At 40.4% G+C, this 21,259-nt stretch overlaps 1 protein-coding gene across 4 annotated transcripts in view; it reads left to right on the forward strand.

Annotated features, from left to right (window-relative positions):
* The first annotated feature begins 4,454 nt into the window (after window positions 1–4,454).
* The window catches only part of PGR (progesterone receptor), a 125,144-nt gene continuing 108,339 nt past the window's right edge, over window positions 4,455–21,259 (forward strand). For 3 of the 4 annotated variants that reach the window (XM_015100878.4, XM_027979146.3, XM_060399666.1), the window contains exons 1-2: window positions 4,455–6,754; window positions 7,930–8,081. In XM_015100878.4, coding sequence (XP_014956364.2) covers window positions 5,184–6,754; window positions 7,930–8,081 — 1,723 coding nt within the window. In that variant the 5' untranslated portion in view covers window positions 4,455–5,183. Of the gene's footprint in view, window positions 7,157–7,929; window positions 8,082–21,259 lie in introns of all 4 variants that reach the window. The other variant, XM_060399667.1, reaches the window with a different exon arrangement.

Here is a 21,259-nt window from a genome sequence, read left to right on the forward strand (position 1 = left end):
AAAAAACAAAAAGCGAGAAATGTACCACATTAAAATGATGCAGAATATAACCACATTTAAGAATGTAGTGCAATATCAAATGGCAAAGTTCAACAATGCAAAATCACAATGACTTCTCCACCAGCCTAATAGCAATATCAGTTCATTAAGTAACAAATATACCATATTAATATGGCAATAAGAAAAACTACACAGAGGATGTAGGGAAACTCTGTATGATCTGTTTAATTTCTCTGTACATGTAAAGCTATTCTAAAAAGCCTGTCAATTAAAAAATTAAATCAGGTAAAATAGTCCTGAAAAAAACTATGTGGATATAATTTAATACATTTAATAAATCGATTATAAAATTTTTTAAACTAATGTATAGTGACAAAAAGCAGATTAGTGATTGCCTAGAGATTCATGAAGAGTGACAGAGATTGAAGGGGATAGGAAAAAGGAAGGGATTAAAAAGTGGTATGAGGAAACTTCTAGAGGAAGACAGTATAATTATCATCTTTTTCTGTGGTGATGGCTTCAAAGGTATATACTTATGGTAAAGCTTAACAAAATGTACACTTTAAATATAACAGCTTATTATATGACAATTTTATTTTAATAAGGCTTTTTCTTGCTTAAACAATTTTAAAACTTCCAGACTTGAACTAACTAATTGTATTTAAAAAAAATAGTCTGCAGTAATATTTTGAGTTAGCCCCATCACACCTGAATTTAACCATTGAGCTTTTTTCTTCCAGTTTTATTCAGATATAATTGACATACAGGACTATATTAAGTTTAAGGTGTACAGTATAATGCTTTGAGTTACAGCCATCATGAAATAATTATCACAGTAAGTTCAGCAAATATCCATCATCTTATAGATATAATATTAAAGAAATAAAAATTTTCCCTGTGATGAGAACTCTTAGGATTTACTCTCTTAACAACTTTCATATATAACACGAGCACTGTTTATTAAACTTATCACATTGTACATTTAGTGGTTATTTATAACTGGGCGTTTGTACCTTTTTACTGCATTTTTCAATTAAACCCCTCCCCTTGACTCTGGTACCCACAAATCTGATCTCTTTTTATATGAGTTTGTTTGTTTTAAAAGTATAATTGACTTACAACACTATGTTAATTCCTGTTACACAACATCGTGATTCAATATTTCCATACATTTCAAAGTGACCATCATGATAAGTCTAGTTGTGATATGTCACCATACAAAGATATTATATATTAGTGACTGTATGCCCCACACTGTGCATTTCATATCCCTGATTCATTTATTTTGCAACTGGTAGTTTCTTTCATCTAATCTCCCTCATCTATTTCTTTCACACCCCACCCCGAATATCCCCCTCCCTCTAGCAACCACCTGTTTGACCTCTGTATCTATAACTCTGTTTCTATTTTGTTATGTTTGCTTTTTAGTTTTCTAGGTTCCACACATATAAGTGAAATCATACACTATTTGTCTTTCTTTGTCTGACTTATTTCAGGTAACATAATGCCCTCACAGATCATCCTTGTTGTTGCAGATGGCAAGAATCCATTCTCTTCTACAGTTGAGTGATATTCTATTATATTTTAAATATATATCACATCTTCTTTATCACATCTATATCACATCTATTAATGAGCACTTAGATTGCTTCCATATATTGGCTACTGTAAATAGTGTTGCAGTGAACATACAGGTATATATATCTTTTCTAATTAGTGTTTGTGTTTATTTTTTAAATAAATACCCAGTAGCAGAACTGCTTGATCATTTGGTAGTCCTACTTTTAACTAGTGTATTTAAATAGTGAGCTTATTTCACTTAAAGATTAATATATTTAGGAATTCTTTTGTCCACAATGCTAATCACACAGCATCAAATTTCATGACCTAATGGTGATTTAGGACATGTTGAGAATTTTTATTATTGTTTTCTTACTTCAGGAATTTCAATCTCGTGGAAATATCTTAGTCAGACATGTCTGGTTTGAGGGAATTTTTATAGTCAATCAAAATTAAGCCAAATATAGTGTGTCATTTAAAATGTTGTGCCAACATTATGGCTATAGCAACCTGGAACCCCAATTCTGAGCCATCTGCTATTTAAAAATCACACTGGCATTTGACCACCTGGGGCCAAATATAGCTATGCTACTTATTATCTTTATAATATTGGGAAACTGAGAGCTTCAGTTTTCTCAACTATGTTAATGCCAATAACAGTACCTACTTTGTGGAACTGTTGAAAGGTTAAAAAAGTTAACAAATGTAAAGGTCTTAGAAGACTACCTGGCAGTACTATCCAGATTCTAAAAAATCTACAGATTCTATGGCATTAACCATCAGGCAAGTGTAAATCAAAACCACAGTGAGATACCTCTTCATCTCACACACTATGAGAGCTATAATAAAAGATAGTAGCAAGCATTTCCAAGAAAGTGAAGAAATTGGAACCTTTATACACTGTCAGTGGAAATATAATATGTCTAGTCACTTTGGAAAGCAGTCTGCAATTGTTCAAAAGGTTAAACCTAGAGTTACTATATTACCTAGCAATTCTAATCCTTGGTATATAACCCAGAGAAATGAAAATACATGTTCACATGAAAACTCATACATGAATGTTAATAGTAGCCTTATTCATAATAGCCTCCAAGCAGAAACAGCCCAAATGTCCAACAACTTCTAAATAGATAATCAGAATCATAGCATATTCACAAATCATAGTATAGTAAATCAAAGTATATTCATAGAATGAAATATTACTTGGCAATAAAAAAGAGTGAAGTGCTGATACATGCTACCATGTGACTGAACCTTGAAACCTTCTTTCACATACTATGTGAAAGAAGCCAGTGTAAAAGACCACATATGGTATGATTCTATTTATATGAAATGTCCCGGATAGGCAAATGCAGAGAAGGAAAGTAGATTCAGTGGACTGTTGAAAAAGTTTTAAGGGAAAAAGAGGAGTGACTGCTAATGAATATGGAGTTTCTTTTAGGGATGATGTAAATGTTCTAAAATTAATAGTGGTGATAGTTACACAACTGTGAATAATCTTAGAACCACTGAATTGTACACTTTAAGACAGGTGAACCATATGGTATGAGAATTATGGCCAATAAAGTACATTAAAGAGTTTAAAATAAACTGGAAAAAGGAAAGCTACAAACAGGAACAACAGTATTAATAATAATAAATTAGTTTACTTAGCTGGCCTTATCCTCTTCCATTCCCCAATTTACCCCATGCTCTATACATAATGGCCTCCTTGCAATTCCCATATTATGTCTTCCTATTTGATGTCCTGTGAACATATTATATCTGCTTCCTGGAGTTCTCTTCAGCCCTCCTCTGCCTGCCTAACTCCTTCATATTTAAAACTAGTCAATCAGAGTAAGCTAATGGCCCAAACGATTGATTCCCAGTGACCTAATATGATAAAATTTATTTCTCTCTCATGTAGACACTCCCCAAGTGTTCGGGGATCCAGGCTCCTTATCTCCATCAGCTCTGCCCACCCAGGAGTCTTCCACTGTATACTCTATACCAGGCTGAGAAAACCAGTGGGTCATCAGCACAGATAGAACTCGAGGAATTTTCCAAATTATTAATTCACTTTTGAACAAGGTATCTTTAAGAGATGTCAGAATACCTAGCGGTCTTGGGTTCAGCACAGAGACTATTTATTAGCTTATAACCCTGTATCTCAAATGCATTGCACTACTCGCCTTCTCTCTACATCTTCAGGAAGAGGTGATTTGCTTTAAAAATTCAAAGATTATTTTTAAGAATAAGAATGCTGAGGGGAGAAAAAGTAGTATTCAACATCTCTATTGAGGAGTTTATGATGTAGCACAGGATGGAAACTGAAGCTAAAGGAAACTTTCCTTAAAGGGCTATTTATTAAAAAATGGAACGCACTCCTTAGGACAAATCAAAGTGTAAACATACAACATCCAAACTTCTTGTACAGGTAAGTTAGTGTTCTCAGCTATCTCCTGCTCCCAAATTTCTCTGCCACACTGAGGACGGTTCAAGAGGACTAGAGGGCATGTTGGTTGCAGCGAGAGACATTTGAAAGCACTCACTTTTATGGAAGTCATAAGAGAGAAAAATCTCTCTCATGTTATTTAGAATCATCCTCGATATATTTATTCTAAAAAAAATACATATAGCTAAATATTGTTCTCTGTGTAAAATCTTTACAAATCTGAAATGCTGAGAATTCAGCTTCTGATACAATCCATTCACTTTTACAGTTAGACTGGTAGTGGTACTGAGTTGGCAGTACAAAATCGAATGTGCTTATGCAGCTCATCCCACAGTACCTGTTAATTAGGGCTGGCACTTGGAATTTCAGATCTGGTCCCTCCGCGGAGCGGGGCGGGGCTGTAGGCGGGGCCTCCCGCCGGGGAGGCGGGGTGCTGGGAAAGCTGGGGGGCGGGTCTGCTAGTGAAGCCTCGTAGTACCTGAGGGTGCGAGGGTCCACGGCGCGAGCAGCGTGCTCCGCAAGGCTTCGCTTCACGTGGCATCGCAGTGGACCCCGCAGCTCCCGGCTGTCTGTGCTCGCAGACTGCCAGGAGATGTGAGCACCACGGAGATGCTCGTGGCGAGCGACCAGGAGCCGGCAGAGACGGCGCTCCTCCTGAGGATGGGCTGCGCTGAGAGGCCGATGCATCCCCGGGGTGTCCAGGGGAAGGGACGGGGACCGCAGCCCAGGACCGGGAGCATCCCGGCGCTGGAGCGGGCGGAAAAGTCAAGAGCCACAGCTGCTGTCCAGTGTTTGCGAAGCCGCCGCCCCTGGGGTGGGCCCCGCGGTTTGTGAGTACTCTGCGTCGCCTGTCCGCAGACGGAAGACGGGGAACGCCCCTGGAGAGCTCCACGGGATCCCCACAACCGCCATCGCCTGTTCTCCCCACCTGCCTCAGGGACAGAGTGACTGCCGCCCACCACCACCCCACCACCACCTGCGGACCCGGGGCGAGGGCGGAGGCCCTTCAGGGCCGCCCCCTTCCCACCCAGGAGGTGGAGAGTTCACCCCCCTCTCCGCCGTCCGCTCCAGCCAAATTCAACTCGGGTTCTCTCCTCCCGCGGCCCCGAGCCTCCTGACGCCCCCTGGTCCTCCCGCTATCCCCCCCTCCCCAGAGACAGGGGAGGAGAAAAGGGGAGCCCAGGGCGTCATGACTGAGCTGAAGGCGAAGGGTCCCCGCGCTGCCCACGTGGCAGGCACAGCGCCCTCGCCTACCCAAGTCGGAGCCCCTCTGCGGGGACGCCCAGACGCGGGCTCCTTCCAGGCGGGCGAGGCCTCGGGCCCGACCCCCACAGCCTCGGGCCTCCCCCTCTCCCTGGACGGGCTGATCTTCCCTCAGCCCTGCCAGGCTCAGGACCTGGACGGGAAGACGCTCGACCCAGAGTCGCTGGCAGGCGTGGAGGGGGCGTATTCCAGAGGGGAAGCCGCAGAGGGCGCTGCTGTGAGACCCCCAGAGAAGGACGGCGGATTGCTGGACAGCGTCCTGGACACCCTGCTGGCGCCCCCAGGCCCTGAGCAGAGCCCCGCCAGCCCCGCCGTCTGCGAGGCCCCCAGCCCTTGGTGCCTCTTTGGCCCTGAGCTTGCCCAAGACGCCCGGGCTGCGCCCGCCGCCCAGGGGGTCCTGCCTACACTCATGAGCCGCCCGGAGAGCAAGGCTGGCGACACCCCCGGGGTGGCCGCCGGCCAGAAGGTGCTGCCCCGGGGCCTGGCGCCGTGCCGGCAGCTGCTGGCCCCGACGGCCTCGAGCCACCCCTGGCCCGCGCCCGCGCCGAGGCCGTCTCCGCAGCCCGCGGTGGTGGAGCTGGAGGAGGACGACTCGGATCCCGAGGGCTCCTCGGGGCCGCCCCTGAAGGGCAAAGCCCGGCCCGCGGGAGGAGACGCGATCAGCGCTCCTGGGACCGCCGCGGGAGGCGTCGCCCCGGTGCCCAAAGAAGATGCCCGCTTCTCGGCGCCCAGGGCCGCCCCGACGGAGCATGACGCGCCCGCCGCGCCCGGGCGCGCCCCGGTGGCCACCGCGGTGATGGACTTCATCCACGTGCCCATCCTGCCGCTCAACTCGGCCTTCCTGGCCGCCCGCACCCGGCAGCTGCTGGAGGGCGACAGCTATGACAGCGGGCCCGCCGGCGCCTTCGCCCCGCCGCGGGGCTCGCCCTCCGCCTCGGCCGCCCCGGGCGCGCCTGGCGACTTCCCCGACTGCGCGTACCAGCCCGAAGCCGAGCCCAAGGACGACGCGTTCTCGCTCTACGGGGACCCGCAGCCGCCCGCCCTGAAGATCAAGGAGGAGGAGGAGGGGGGCGCCGAGGCCGCCGCGCGCTCCCCGCGGCCGTACCTGCTGGCGGGGGCCAGCCCCGCCGTCTTCGCCGACTTCCCGCTGGCGCCGCCGTCCAGGCTGGGGGAGGTGGCGGTGCCCGCGGCCGCCACGGGGGCCCCAGGCTCGTCCGCGGCCGCGTCGGGGTCCGCCCTGGAGTGCGTCCTGTACAAGGCGGAGGGCGCGCCCCCCCAGCCGGGCCCGTTCGCGCCGCCGCCCTGCAAGGCTCCGGCCGCGGGCGCCTGCTTCCTGCCGCGGGACCTGCCGTCCACCTCGTCCGCTGCCGCCGCCGGGGCCGCCCCTGCACTCTACCCGCCGCTCGGCCTCAACGGGCTCCCCCAGCTCGGCTACCAGGCCGCGGTGCTCAAGGAGGGCCTGCCGCAGGTCTACCAGCCCTATCTCAACTACCTGAGGTGAGGGCCCGGCGCGGCGCGCGAGGACCGGTCCGGCCGCCCCCGGCCCCCCGCGCCCGGCTCCCCGGAGTGGCCGCCAGGGGTGGCTGGCCCGGGCGGGGGGCAGCGCAGCTTGGCTTCCTTTTCCTCACCTCTTCTCATTTATTTTTTGCGGGGGCGGGGGGCACCGCGGGGGCCCAGATTATGCTGTTTCTGGAGTGGGCCTCTCCGACAATATGTTTCTAAACTTTTCAGATCTGTGCAGTCCCAAGGCGAACCAGCCGCGAGTTCTAAAGTGCAGCGTCACTCTGGGTCCGCCGTAGCCCCGCGGAGCCGAAAGGGTGCGGCGAGTCCGGGGTTTTATAAAATGCTTTTCTTCCTAGAAGGACAGTTACCGAGAACGGGCATTCCGGAGAGGAGATGGTAACGCATCGTTCTCCCGGGCGGGGTGGCGCTGGGTGCCCGGCCGGAACCCAAAGCAGAACCATCTTAGGAGTCTGGACACTTAGCGCTTTATTTTCACCCGAATCTCTAGATTGAAATTAATTTATGTGTAATATGTTTACAGTATGGCTTTAAACATCTATCACTGCAGTGCACTGTAGGCTAGTATTGTTTCAAGTTCGCTACCGCTTTTAGCATACAAGTTTTGAAAAACGTTTTAATTTACATACGAGAGTTATGGAATTTTAAAGAAAAAAAAGTGCTCTGGATTTGGAATCTTGTATTGTGAATAGTCAAAACAGCTTCAATATATTGAACAATGCTTTAAAAAGACAAACACGGGTACTTGTTTAATTACAGAGATGACTTTTTAGAACGATTGTACTTTTAGAGCAAAACAACGTTTATTGTTTCCCACCGTGCAACAAGGTTATAACATTTGTCAAAAGACTAAATTGATTCTCTGTAATGAGTTTTGCAGGAAAATTTTTTTACTGAACATAAAATTAAATATTAATTATTTATTACTTTTGTTGGTACTCCTGATGAGAGTCTAATAACTTACAAGTCTGATGAATCCAGTAACAGGTAGTATATCAAGTTCAGTTTGCTATGTTTTTCAGATCTGTATTTATATATGGCTGTAATTTTAAAAAACTCTTTTCATTCTATCTATTCTGGGTTAAGGAAACTTTAGTATTAGATAGTGGTGCACCTAAAAATAAATTGAGTACTTTGTTTTGCATTTCAAGGCCCGATTCAGAAGCCAGCCAGAGCCCACAGTACAGCTTTGAGTCATTACCTCAGAAGATTTGTTTAATCTGTGGGGATGAAGCATCAGGCTGTCATTATGGTGTCCTCACCTGTGGAAGCTGTAAGGTCTTCTTTAAAAGGGCAATGGAAGGTAGGCTCCTTTCTTGTTGGTTTGATTGTAAATGGACACCATCTAATATTTTTCAGATCTTAATTAGCCCTTGCTTCTTCTAAGAAATTATGGTATTTCCATATAACTAAAAATATATGATGATATTTTAACATATTTTTATTTACAATAATCTGTATTGAATATGGATGGATATTTTAATTGCATAATATTTGACTAACACTTTTAATATTAGACAAAGCATATGAATCTTGGAACATGCTAACATTGTTCATTAACTTTAGAGAAACAACTTTGTTCTGATTGAATTTTTATATTTCTATCACATATATGTAAGATAACACTAAATTAAAATTTTCTTCCAAAAGTAAAATGGTAGAAGTTATCAAAATTATATATGTACATATATATGATCCAGTTACAAGTTTTCTTCATAATTATGTCCTTTCCCTATGCATGATGTTTATATAATAATTATATAATGGTAAGTATAAAAAAATGTTTAAAGTTCCCTTTTTGTTTAGTGCAAACAATTTAAAGCAAAAGAAAAATTTGGACTCCACAGTAATTTAATTTCTGTAGAAATATTTTGCTTTAAGGCTTTCATATTTTTAAAATCATCTAAATTACTTATTTACATAATGATTTTAGATTGATTTGCATAATTATTTCATATTTGAACTTTTATAAAATATATGTTTTAATTTCATCCTTTCTATCTACACTAAATTCTAAGCCGTGAAGCACATTTATATTTGAAGCTAGAAATACACTTAGACATCATTTCACACTTGAATTCTAGCAATAAGTGTATTTTATAACAAGTGGACATGAGTTTATGGTTGTCTCTGGAGTTCTGAGATCACACCTAGACAAGGAACCAAAGATTTGAATGTCTAATTTTTGCTTCCTGTTTGTGAGTTTTCTGATTTCAAAAGTTCTCTACGTATAAGTAGGAAAGGAGAAAGTGGGGAATTTTTACCTTAAGGGAGCATTCAAAGGAGTTGACATGTATATTTAATACACATTTACCCTAAAAGAATATTAACCCAAAAGATGTTTAACAAAAAAATTCACTATCCCTATAGATTGCTAAGATATAATTCTTCATAACTACTATGCCCTTTTAGTGAAAATGATTCTCATCTATTAATGGTATATGTACCCCTCCTACTGAAATTAATGCTTCAAAAAATGTAATTGCTCTTGTGCATTTTTAGAATATGATTGTTTCTCACGAAGGATGGATGTATTTAACTGATGTTGAGCGTATGTATTAAACTTCAGGGGGCTTTAATTGCATTTTAAATTAGTTGAGGTGCTGTGGCAAGAGGCCATGTGAGAAAATGGGACAACTGAGGGTAGTCTTAACTTTCCACTGATGTCATTTACTCATAGTTACTGTTTGAAGCCCTTTGTGTATATGGAAGAGTTGATTCTCCAGTGGATAATTGAAGTTACTGTTCCCATCTGACTTTGATCCTGCTTTCCTGAACATTCCCCTCTGCATTAATGTGATTTTCTTTATACTTACAGTTTTATTAGTCTAATTCTTTTTTTTTATTAGTCTAATTCTTAAGTGAATGACCCTGTTGGAGTCCCCCAAAAGCCAGTTTATTCTAGCCCAACTCTCCTTTTCTACAGATACACAAGTCCTAAAGACACACATCTAAGTTTCTAAAGAGCATACAGTTAGTTGGTAGCTGATTGTTAGTCAACATAGGTTAGATTTTCTTTCATTGCAATGCTTATAAATCAGAGATGGTATGCAAAAGTAGGCATATGACAAATGCTACTTAATTCTTGAAAGTTACTTCAAAAGTGCATATAGGACCAAGAATACTCTAATTAAAATAGAAATGTTTTCACATCATTATTATCAGAATAGCATCCTAAACATAAAAGATGTCTTCCAAATTTGCAATGACAAAGCATTTGTTGGACCACTACTGTTGGCATGGTTCTATTTTAATTTTGAGTAATTGAAATGAAGTACCTTTATTCAACATTGTTTACGAAGAGGAGCTCAAGATAAAAGTTGATAAATCATTTGGCTGTTAAATGACAAGTAATGTTAGTGACCTCTGGACATTGAGAAGAGCTTGTAAAGTGTATACATTCAAAGAAAACTGATGAGATTAAGATTAGACTAAGACTTGAAGATCCATATTAGGAAATTATTAGAGTTAAAGGTTAAGAAGTTTGATTGCCAGTGTTTGCTTGAATCAGTCATTTAAGGCAAGAAAATAGAAGGTTCTTTGAGTTTTCAAGAGTGAGAAAGATGAGTAGAAGAATATTTGTAATTGAGGAGAAATACCCAGTTTGAAATCTTAGAGTAAAATAGGGCTGTGTGATGAACAGCTTCAAGGTAGAACTATGTGTGGATGCCAGTATGTCCAGAAATTGAATGTCATAGTCAACAATATGAATATTAACTACCAAAGATAATGATGATAATGGCCTTCAGGAGTGCTTTCTATGTGCCTTTGACTATTTTAATGTATTGGCCTTGATCCTTTTAAGCCATATAGTGTAGACATTATCATCACTTTCAGTTAATAAATGAGGAAACTGCCTTTGTAAATTGCCTTAAATCACAAGAAGCAGTGGAATAGGACTCAAATCCAAGATGTTTGACCCCAGAATCTATGCCTTCCACCACTACACTTTCTCATAATAGGAAATTAAGTTTCAGCTTCCCAAAGAAACAATAGCAGGTTGGAAGGAAAAATATGAGCCAGGTGAGAAAACATCTAAGAAGGTAGAAGGGAATCCTAATGGAGAATGCAATATCAAGGGTGATTGAAACTGTATAATGTAAATGGATGGATAATACTAAGCCCACATTTAGGGCTGCAGTGAAAAGACACATTCAGGAGCCAAGAGCCAGTTTCCCCACCCCTCCTCCAAGTTAGAAGTGGGAGACCATAATGTGTATGGAGAAGTTACTCAGGAAAACTGGATTTCTCTTGGTATGAAACAAAAAAGAGAAGAAGCAGAGAAAAAAGACATCCCTCAGGAAATAGGAGTATGCAGAAGAGAGAAATGACCTCTTAAGCTGAAAAGAAAAAAGAAAGAAAATATTAGCCAAAAAATAGTTGCTTGAATAGCCCATTGCATTCCATTACTAATACTTGGAGTGAACCAGGAAGTGGTTAGAAATTGCCTTAATGCCTTTCAAGGAGAAGTCATAATGACCTGCCAGTCCTATAAATGCAGGCCTTGTATTAAGAAGGAAAAGATAATTTCTCACTGGCTTACCTCAGTATGCACTGTGATTCGCTCAATGCTAGGAATACTAAACATTCAGTGTGTAATTGTTTGCTAAATGAACGAGTCATAACAAATGATGCCAAGCTTTTATCGTTTGCATATTTTATACTGTGACAGCATTTGTAATGAATACATTTGATGGAATAGGGTTGGGAAATATTGTTAATATAGTTGAAACATAGTGTTTAGAAGACATGAGGTTAGGTAGATGTTGATGGATTTTTAATTATATTATATTATGCCTCATTTTTCTATTAATTAAGGTATAAATGACAAATAAAATTGTGAGATATTTAAAGTATACCCTGTAATTATTTGATATTACAGGTTCATGGTGAAAGAATTCCTCCCCATCAAATTTTTTAACATACCTCATGTATTTGCCTTTCTTTTTGGCAAGGACATTTAAGTTCTACTCTCTTGGCAAATTTCAGTTATATAATGTTACACAATGTTATCAATTATAGTCACAGTGTTACACATTAGATCCTCAGACCTTATTCACCTTATACCTGAAGGTTTGTATCCTTTTACCAATCTCTCCCTATTTCCCCCCACCCTACAGCCCCTTCTCTGTTCTGTGTTTCTATAAATTCAACTTATCTTTTAAATTCCACATGTAATGATATCTGTGGTATTTGTCTCTGTCTGGCTTATTTCATTTAGCATAACATGCTCTATGCTCAGCTAGATTTTTTTTTGCATTAATTAACCAAATGTTTGTAGAGCACCTGCTGTATGCTGGGGACTATACTAGGTGCTGGTTGAAAAGTAAAACAGGACAGACCTAACTGGCTGTAGCACTAGTGGAGTTTTTAGTGTAGTAGAAGAAAGGGACATTCTATCAGTTAGCATGCATTTAACAAGTTATATATTATATATTAATGAGTTATGCCTGGACAACTAGTCACTTGACCCATCTGACAGATGCTGGGGATGGTGGAGAAGTCTTTAGAATTAGAAAGACACCCTCATAAGCAGTCTTCCCAGGTGGTCCTAGTGGTAAAGAATTCACCTGCCAATGCAGGAGACATAAGAGACATGGGTTCCATCTCTCGTTTGGGAAGATCCCCTGGAGGAGGCAATGGCAACCCACTCCAGTATTCTTGCCAGTAGAATCCCATGGATAGAGGAGCCTTGCAGGCTGCAATCCATGGGGTCACAAAAAGTCAGACACAACTGAGCATCTGAGCACATCATAAGCAGACCACAGAGGAAACGGAACAGAAATGAAGTATTTTTAAGAATAGCATATTTCTTTCTGAAGTTGAATGGAGTTGGTGTCATAGTTTAAAAATGAAAACTGATGTGGTAGCATCGTTCTCCGTGGTATGACTTCTAAAGCAGAAATGATGAACATTCAAATTTGTGAAAGCTTATTTTTAAGAGCAATTTTAGGTTTATAGCAAAATTGAGAGGATCGTACAGAGATTTCCCATGTACCTCCTGGGATTGCACATGCATAGCTTCTCTTATTATCAAAATTCTCCATCAGAGTAGTATGTTTGTTGCAACTGATGAATCTACGTCAACACATCCTAATCACCAAAAATCCATAGTTTACATTAGGGCTCACTCTTGGTTTTGTACCATTGAGTGGATCTGGACAAATGTATGATGATATGTATCCATGGTTAGAGTTTCATACAGAGTATTTTCACTGCCTCCCCGAATCCTCTGTGATCTTCTGTTCATCCCTTCCTCATCCCAAACTCCTGTCAACCACTAATATTTATATTGTCCCCATAGTTCTGCCTTTTCCAGAATGTCATATAGTTGGAATCATACAGTAGGAAACCTTTTCAGATTAGCTTTTTCCCTTAGCAATATGCATTGAAGCTTCCTCCATGTGAAAGGCTCATTTCTTTTTAGTGCTGAATAACATTCCATTGTCTGAATATACCACAGTTTATTTATTCATTGATCTACTGAAGGACACCTTGGTTGCTTCCAGGTTTTGGCAGTTATGAATAAAGCTGCTAAAGATTTGTCTGCAAGTATTTGTGTGAACATCAGTTTTCAACTCCTCAGGGCAAATACCAGGCTTTCCTGGTGGCCCAGTGGTATAGAACTTGCCTACCAAAGCAGAAGTTGTGGGTTCGATCCCTGGATCAGAAAGATCCCCTGGAGATGGAAATGGCTTAGGGAGTCTGGCAGGCTTCAGTCCAGGGGTCGCAAAAGACTTGGACATGACTTAGCAATTAAACAACAGCAGCACGGCAAATACCAAGGAGTGCAGTGGCTTGATTGTATGGTAAGAGTATGTTTAGTTTTAAAAGAAACCACCAAATTGTCTTCCAAAGTGGCTGTATCATTTTATATTCCCACTGGCAATAATCTAGAGTTTTTCTTATTCCATGTCCTTGCCAGCATTTGTGTTTCTAGTGCTTCAGATTTTCTCCATTCTAACAGGCATGTAGTGCTAGCTCATTGTTGTTTTGACTTAAATTTCCCTGATGACATATTATGTGAAGTATATTTTCATATGCTTATTTGACATATATATCTTCCTTGGTGATATGTTTATTATAGTTTTTGGCCCAATTTTTAATTTTTTTTTTTCTGTTGAGTTTTAAAAAGGTTTTTTGTGGATTGTTTTTGTTTGTTTTTTTGGATGAGACCTTTATCCAATAGGTGTTCTGCAAATATTTTCTCCCACTCTGTCTTTTTGTTATTTTGGTAGTATCTTTTGCATGGTAGACAAATTCATTTTTAATGAAATCTGGTTTCTCAATTCTTTCTTTCATGGATTATGAGTCTGGTATTATATCTGAAAAATGTCATCAAACTCAAGGTCATGTGGATTTTCTCCTAGGTTATCTTTTAGTAGTTTTATAGTTTTGAATTTTATGTTTAGTTCTCTGATCCATTTTGAGTAGATTTGTGAAGGGTGTAATGTCTGTGTCAAGATTGATTTTTTTGCATATGATATCCAGGGTTGTTCTAGTACTATTTGTGAAGAGTGTCTTTTTTCTACTGTAGTACCATTTCTCTATTATTTTTTGAATTGATTTATTTATTTTAATTGGGGGCTAATTAGTCTATAATACTGTAGGGGTTTTTGCCATACATTAACATGAATCAGCCATGGGTGTACATGTGTTCCCCATCCTGAACCCTCCCTCCCACTTGCCTCCCCATCCCATCCCTCAGGGTCATCCCAGTGCACCAGCCCCCAGCACCCTGTCTCATGCATCAAACCTGGACTGGTGATCTATTTCACATATGGTAATATACATGTTTCAATGCCATTCTCCCAAACCATCCCACCCCCACTCTCTTCCACAGAGTCCAAAAGACTGTTCTATACATCTGTGTCTCTTTTGCTGTCTCGCATACATGGTCATCATTACCACCTAGCTAAATTCCATATATATGCGTTAGTATACTGTATTGGTGATTTTCTTTCTGGCTTACTTCACCCTGTATATTAGGCTCCAATTTTATCCACCTCTTTACAAATGATTCAGATGCATTCTTTTTAATAGCTGAGTAATATTCCATTGTGTATATGTACCACAGCTTTCTTATCCATTCATCTGCTGATGGGCATCTAGGTTGCTTCCATGTCCTGGCTATTATAAACAGTGCTGCGATGAACATTGGGGTACACATGTCTCTTTCAATTTTGGTTTCCTCGGTGTATATGCCCAGCAGTGGGATTGCTGGACTGTATGGCAGTTCTATTTCCAGTTTTTTTAAGGAATCCCCACACTGTTCTCCATAGTGGCAGTACTCGTTTGCACTCCTACCAACAGGGTAAGAGGGTTCCCTTTTCTGTGCATCCTCTCCAGCATTTATTGTTTGTAGATTTTTTGATAGCAGCCATTCTGACTGGTGTTTGATGGTACCTCATTGTGGTTTTGATTTGCGTTTCTCTGATAATGAGTGATGTTGAGCATCTTTTCATGTGTTTGTTACCATCTGTATGTCTTCTTTGGAGAAATGTTTATTTAGTTCTTTGGCCCATTTTTTGATTGGGTCATTTAGTTTTCAGGTATTGAGCTGCATGAGCTGCTTGTATATTTTTGAGATTAATTCTTTGTCAGTTGCTTCATTTGCTATTATTTTCTCCCATTCTAAAGGCTGTCTCTTCACTTTGCTTATAGTTTCCTTCATTGTGCAAAAGCTTTTAAGTTTAATTAGGTCCCATTTGTTTATTTTTGCTTCTATTTCCAATATTCTGGGAGGTGGGTCAGAGAGGCTCCTGCTGTGGTTTATGTCAGAGAGTGTTTTGCCTATGCTATCCTCTAGGGGTTTTATAATTCCCGGTCTTATGTTTAGATCTTTAATCCATTTTGAATTTATTTTTGTGTATGGTGTTAGAAAGTGTTCTAGTTTCATTCTTTTACAAGTGGTTGACCAGTTTTCCCACCGCCACTTGTTAAAGAGATTGTCTTTAATCCACTGTATATTCTTGCCTCCTTTGTCAAAGATAAGATGTCCATAGGTGCATGGATTTGTCTCTGGGCTTTCTGTTTTGTTCCATTGATCTATGTTTCTGTCTCTTGCCAGTACCATGCTCTCTTGATGACTGTAGCTTTCTATCTGAAGTACAGTCTGAAGTCAGGCAGGTTGATTCCTCCAGTTCCATTCTTTTTCTCAAGATTGCTTTGGCTATTTGAGTTTTTTTTTTTCCTTACAAATTGTGAACTTATTTGTTCTAGTTCTCTGAAAAATACTGTTGGTAGCTTGATAGGGATTTCATTGAATCTTTAGATTGCTTTGGATAGTATACTCATTTTCACTATATTGATAATTTTTCTGATCCATTAACATGGTATATTTCTCCATCTATTTGTGTCATCTTTGATTTCTTTCATCAGTGTTTTATAGTTTTCTATATATAGATCTTTTGTTTCTTTAAGTAGATTTATTCCTAAATGTTTTATTATTTTCATTACAATGGTGAATGGGATTGTTTCCTTAATTTCTCTTTCTGTTTTCTCATTGTTAGTGTATAGGAATACAAGGGATTTCTGTGAATTAATTTTATATCCTGCAACTTTGCTATATTCACTGATTAGCTCTAGTAATTTTCTAGTGGTGTCTTTAGGGTTTTCTAAGTAGAGGATCATGTCATCTGCAAACAGTGAGTTTTACTTCTTCCTTTCCAATCTGGATTCCTTATATTTCTTTTTCTTTTCTGATTGCTATGGCGAAAACTTCTGAAACTATGTTGAATAGTAGTGGTGAGAGTGGGCACCCTTGTATTATTCTTGACTTTAGGGGAAATGCTTTTAGTTTTTCACCATTGAGGATAAAGTTTGCTCTGGGTTTATCATATATGGCTTTTATTATGTTAATGTACATTCCTTCTATGCCTGCTTTCTGGAGGGTTTTTATCATAAATGGATATTGAATTTTGTCACAGGCTTTCTCTGCATCTATTGAGATAATCATATAATTTTTATCTTTCTATTTGTTAATGTGGTATATCACATTGATTGGTTTACAAATATTGAAGAATCTTTGCATCTCTGAGATAAAGCCCACTTGGTCATGATGTATAATCTGTTTAATATGTTGTTGGATTCTGTTTGCTAGAATTTTGTTGAGGATTTTTGCATGTATGTGCATTAGTGATACTGGCCTTTGTTTTCTTTTTTTGTGGCTTCTTTGTCTGGTTTTGGTATTAGGGTGATGGTGGCCACATAGAATGATTTTGGCAGTTTACCTTTATCTGCAATTTTCTGGAACAGTTTGAGGATAGTTGTTAGCTCTTCTCTAAATTTTTGGTAGAATTCACCCATGAAGCCATCTGATCCTGTGCTTTTGTTTGTTGGAAGATTTTTTATTACAGTTTTGATTTCTGTGCTTCTGATGGGTCTGTTAATATTTTCTATGTCTTCCTGGTTCCGTTTTGTAAGATTATACTTATCTAAGAATTCGTCCATTTCTACCAAGTTGTCCATTTTATTGGCATATAGTTGCTGATAATAGTCTTTTGTGATCCTTTGTATTCTATGTTGTCTGTTGTGATTTCTCCAATTACATTTCTAATTTTATTGATTTGATTCTTCTCCCTTTTTTTCTTGATTAGTCTGGCTAATGATTTGTGTATTTTATTTATCTCCTCAAAGAACCAGCTGTTAGTTTTGTTGATTTTTGCTATTGTCTCCTTTGTTTCTCTTTCATTTATTTCTGCCCTAATTTTTATGATTTATTTCCTTCTACTAACCCTGGGGTTCTTCATTTGTTCCTTGCTTTAGGAGTAAAGTTAGGTTATTTCGTTGATTTTTCTCTTGTTTCCTGAGGTAAGCCTGTATTCCTATGAACCTTCCTCTTAACGTTGCTTTTATTGAATCCCATAGGGTTTGGATTATTGTGTTTGCATTTTCATTTGTTTCTATGCATATTTTTATTTCTTTTTTGATTTGCTCTGTGATTGCTGGTTATTTATAAGCATGTTATTTAGCCTCTGTATGTTTGTATTTTTAATCGTGTTTTTTTTTTCATGCAGTTGATATCTAATCTTATTGCATTGTGATCAGAAAAGATGCTTGGACTGATTTCAATTGTTTTGAACTTACCAAGGCTAGATTTATGGCCCAGGATGTGATCTATCCTGGAGAATATTCCATGTGTACTTGAGAAAAAAGTGAAATTCATTGTTTTGGGGGTGAAATGTCCTAGATATCAATTAGGTCTAACTGGTCCATTGTATCATTTAAAGTTTGTGTTTCCTTGCTAATTTTCTGTTTGGTTGATGGTGTGAGTGGGGTATTAAAGTCTCCCACTGTAATTATGTTATTGTTAATTTCCCTTTTCATACTTGTTAGCATTTGCCTTACATATTGCAGTGCTTCTATGTTGGGTGCATATATATTTATAACTGTTGTCTCTTCTTCTTGGATTGATCCTTTGATCATTATGTAGTGTCCTTCTTTGTCTCTTTTCATGGTGTTTGTTTCAAAGTCTATTTTATCTGATATGAGTATTGCTACTTCTGCTTTCTTTTGTTCCCCATTTGCATGAAATATCTTTTCCAGCCCTTCACTTTTAGCCTGTATGTGTCCCTTGTTTTGAGGTGGGTCTCTTGTAGACAACATATATAAGGGTCTTATTTTTCTATCCATTCAGTCAGTCTTTGTCTTTTGGTTCGAGCATTCAACCCATTTACTTTTAAGGTAATTATTAATAAGTATGATCCCATTGCCACTTACTTTATTGTTTTTGGTTCAAGTTTATAAGCCTTTTCTGTGTTTCCTGTCTAGAGAAGATCCTTTAGCATTTGTTGAAGAGCTGGTTTGATGGTGCTGAATTCTCTCAGCTTTTGCTTGTCTATAAAGCTTTTGATTTCTCCTTCATATTTGAATGAGATACTTACTAGGAATAATAATCTTGGTTGTAGATTTTTCTCTTTCATCACATTAAGTGTGCCTGGCCATTCCCTTCTGGCCTGAAGAATTTCTATTGAAAGATCAGCTGTTATCCTTGTGGGAATCCCCTTGTGTGTTATTTGTTGCTTTTCCCTTGCTGTTTTTAATATTTGCTCTTTGTGTTTGATCCTTGTTAATTTGATTAATATGTGTTTTGCCTTGGGTTTATCCTGTTTGGGACTCTCTGGGTTTCTTGATCTTGGATGGCTATTTCCTTCCCCATTTTAGGGAAGGTTTCAACTATTATCTCCTCAAGTATTTTCTCATGGTCTTTCTTTTTGTCTTCTTCCTCTGGGACTCCTATGATTTGAATGTTGGGGTGTTTAACATTGTCCCAAAGGTCTCTGAGGTTGTCCTCATTTCTTTTAATTCTTTTTCTTTTTTCCTCTGTGCTTCATTTATTTCCACCATTCTATCTTCTACCTCACTTATCCTATCTTCTGCCTCAGTTATTCTACTGTTGGCTCCCTCAGAGTGCTTTTGATCTCAGTTATTGCATTATTCATTATCAATTGACTCTTTTAGTTCTTCTAGGTCCTTGTTAAACATTTTTTGCATCTTCTGAATCCTTGTCTCTAGTCTATTTATCTGTAACTCCATTTTGTTCTCAAGGTTTTGGATCATCTTTACCATTATTATTCTGAATTCTTTTTCAGGTAAACTACCTATCTCTTCCTTTTTTGTTTGGTTTGGTGGGCATTTATCATGGTCCTTTACCTGCTGAATATTTCCCTGCCTTTTCATTTTTTTAGACTACTGTGTTTGGGGTGGCCTCTCTGTAGGCTGGAAGTTTGTGGTTCCTCTTTATTGTGGAGGTTGCTCCCTGTGGGTGGGATTAGACTAGTGGTTTGCCAAGGTTTCCTGGTTAGGGAAGCTCACGTTAGTGTTCTGGTGGGTGGAGCTGGATCTCTTCTCTCTGGAATGCAATGAAGTGTCCTGTATGAAGTTTTGGGGTATCTGTGGGTTTGGTGTGACTTTAGGCAGCCTGTATTTTAATGCTCAGGGCTGTGTTCCTGCTGTGCTGGAGAATCAGTGTGCCAGTGTGCTATGTCTTGCTCTGGAACTTGTTGGTTCTTGGTTGAAGCTTGGTTTCAGTGTAGGATGGAGGCTTTTGGATGAGCTCTTGTCAATTAATGTTCCCTGGAGTCAGGAGTTTTCTGGTGTTTTCAAGTTTTGGAGTTAAGCCTTCTGCCTCTGGCTTTCAGTCTTATTCTTACAGTAGTCTCAAGACTTCTCCATCCATCCAGCACAGATGATAAAACATCTAGGTTAATGGTGAAGAGATTCTCCACAGTGAGGGACACCCAGAGAGGTTCACAGAGTTACATGGAGAAGAGAAGAGGGAGGAGGGAGATAGAGGTGACCAGGAGGAGAAGATGGGGAGTCAAAAGGGGAGAGACCAGTCTAGCCAGTAATCAGTTCCCTAAGTGTTCTCCACAGCCTGGAATACCCAGAGAGATTCACAGAGTTAAGTAGAGAAGAGAAGGTGGAGGGAAATAGAGGTGACCTGGGGGAGAAAAGGGAGAATCAAAAGGGGAGAGAACAATAAAGCCAGTAATCACACCCCTAAGTGAAAATGGATAGTGAAGATTAGATTCTTAAAGATACAAAATTAATAACAAATACCTAAATGCAAAGGTTAAAAATCTAGAGTAAAGGTTAGACTCACATAAATAAATATTAAAAATACAAAACAAAATCAGTCACAAAAACTATAAAACATATGTACATAAATTTGCTTTAAAAATAGGTTTTCATCTTTTTTTATAAGTTAAAAGGTTATAAAAATGAAAATTAAAGGAGTAATAAAGAACTTAATAAAAAATTAAAAATGATAATAGTAAACATATATCTAGGAATTTATCTGGAGCTGTGGGGGTAGTGGGGGTCAGTTCAGTTTCAGATAGTTCCTTGTTCCAGCTTGTACTTGTTCTCAAGGTCTATGCTGCTGCTGCTGCTAAGTCGCTTCAGTCGTGTCCGACTCTGTGGGACCCCATAGATGGCAGCCCACCAGGCTCTCCCATCCCTGGGATTCTCCAGGCAAGAACACTGGAGTGGGTTGCCATTTCCTTCTCCAATGCATGAAACTGAAAAGTGAAGTCACTCAGTCGTGTCCAACTCTTAGCGACCCCATGGACTGCAGCCTACCAGGCTCCTCCATCCATGGGATTTTCCAGGCAAGAGTATTGGAGTAGGGTGCCAGTCTATAGGCCCCCTCCAATGCTTAGTCGGTGTTAACTGCAGGGTTTTAATCTGTTGCACCTGTCACTTCCAAAGTGGTTCCCTCTTCTTTGTTTATTTTGACTTCCTCTGTTTGCAAGTCCCTTCAGTGTCTGATATCCACCCTTACACAAGGCAGTGAAGGTGGTCACTTATTTAGGCTCACTTGTTCAGTTGTGCTGGGGGAAGGGAGGAACACTGTAAACAAATATTGCTGGCATGTGTGGGGAGTGCTCAAAGGGTATGGACCACACTGGGTTTGCCCCACTTATAGCGTCTGTGCTTTCCCAATCTATACTGCTCAGGCCCAGGGTGCTCTGCAGG

The sequence above is a fragment of the Ovis aries genome, chromosome 15 (genome assembly GCF_016772045.2).
Source record: "Ovis aries strain OAR_USU_Benz2616 breed Rambouillet chromosome 15, ARS-UI_Ramb_v3.0, whole genome shotgun sequence".
Lineage (NCBI taxonomy): Eukaryota > Metazoa > Chordata > Mammalia > Artiodactyla > Bovidae > Ovis > Ovis aries.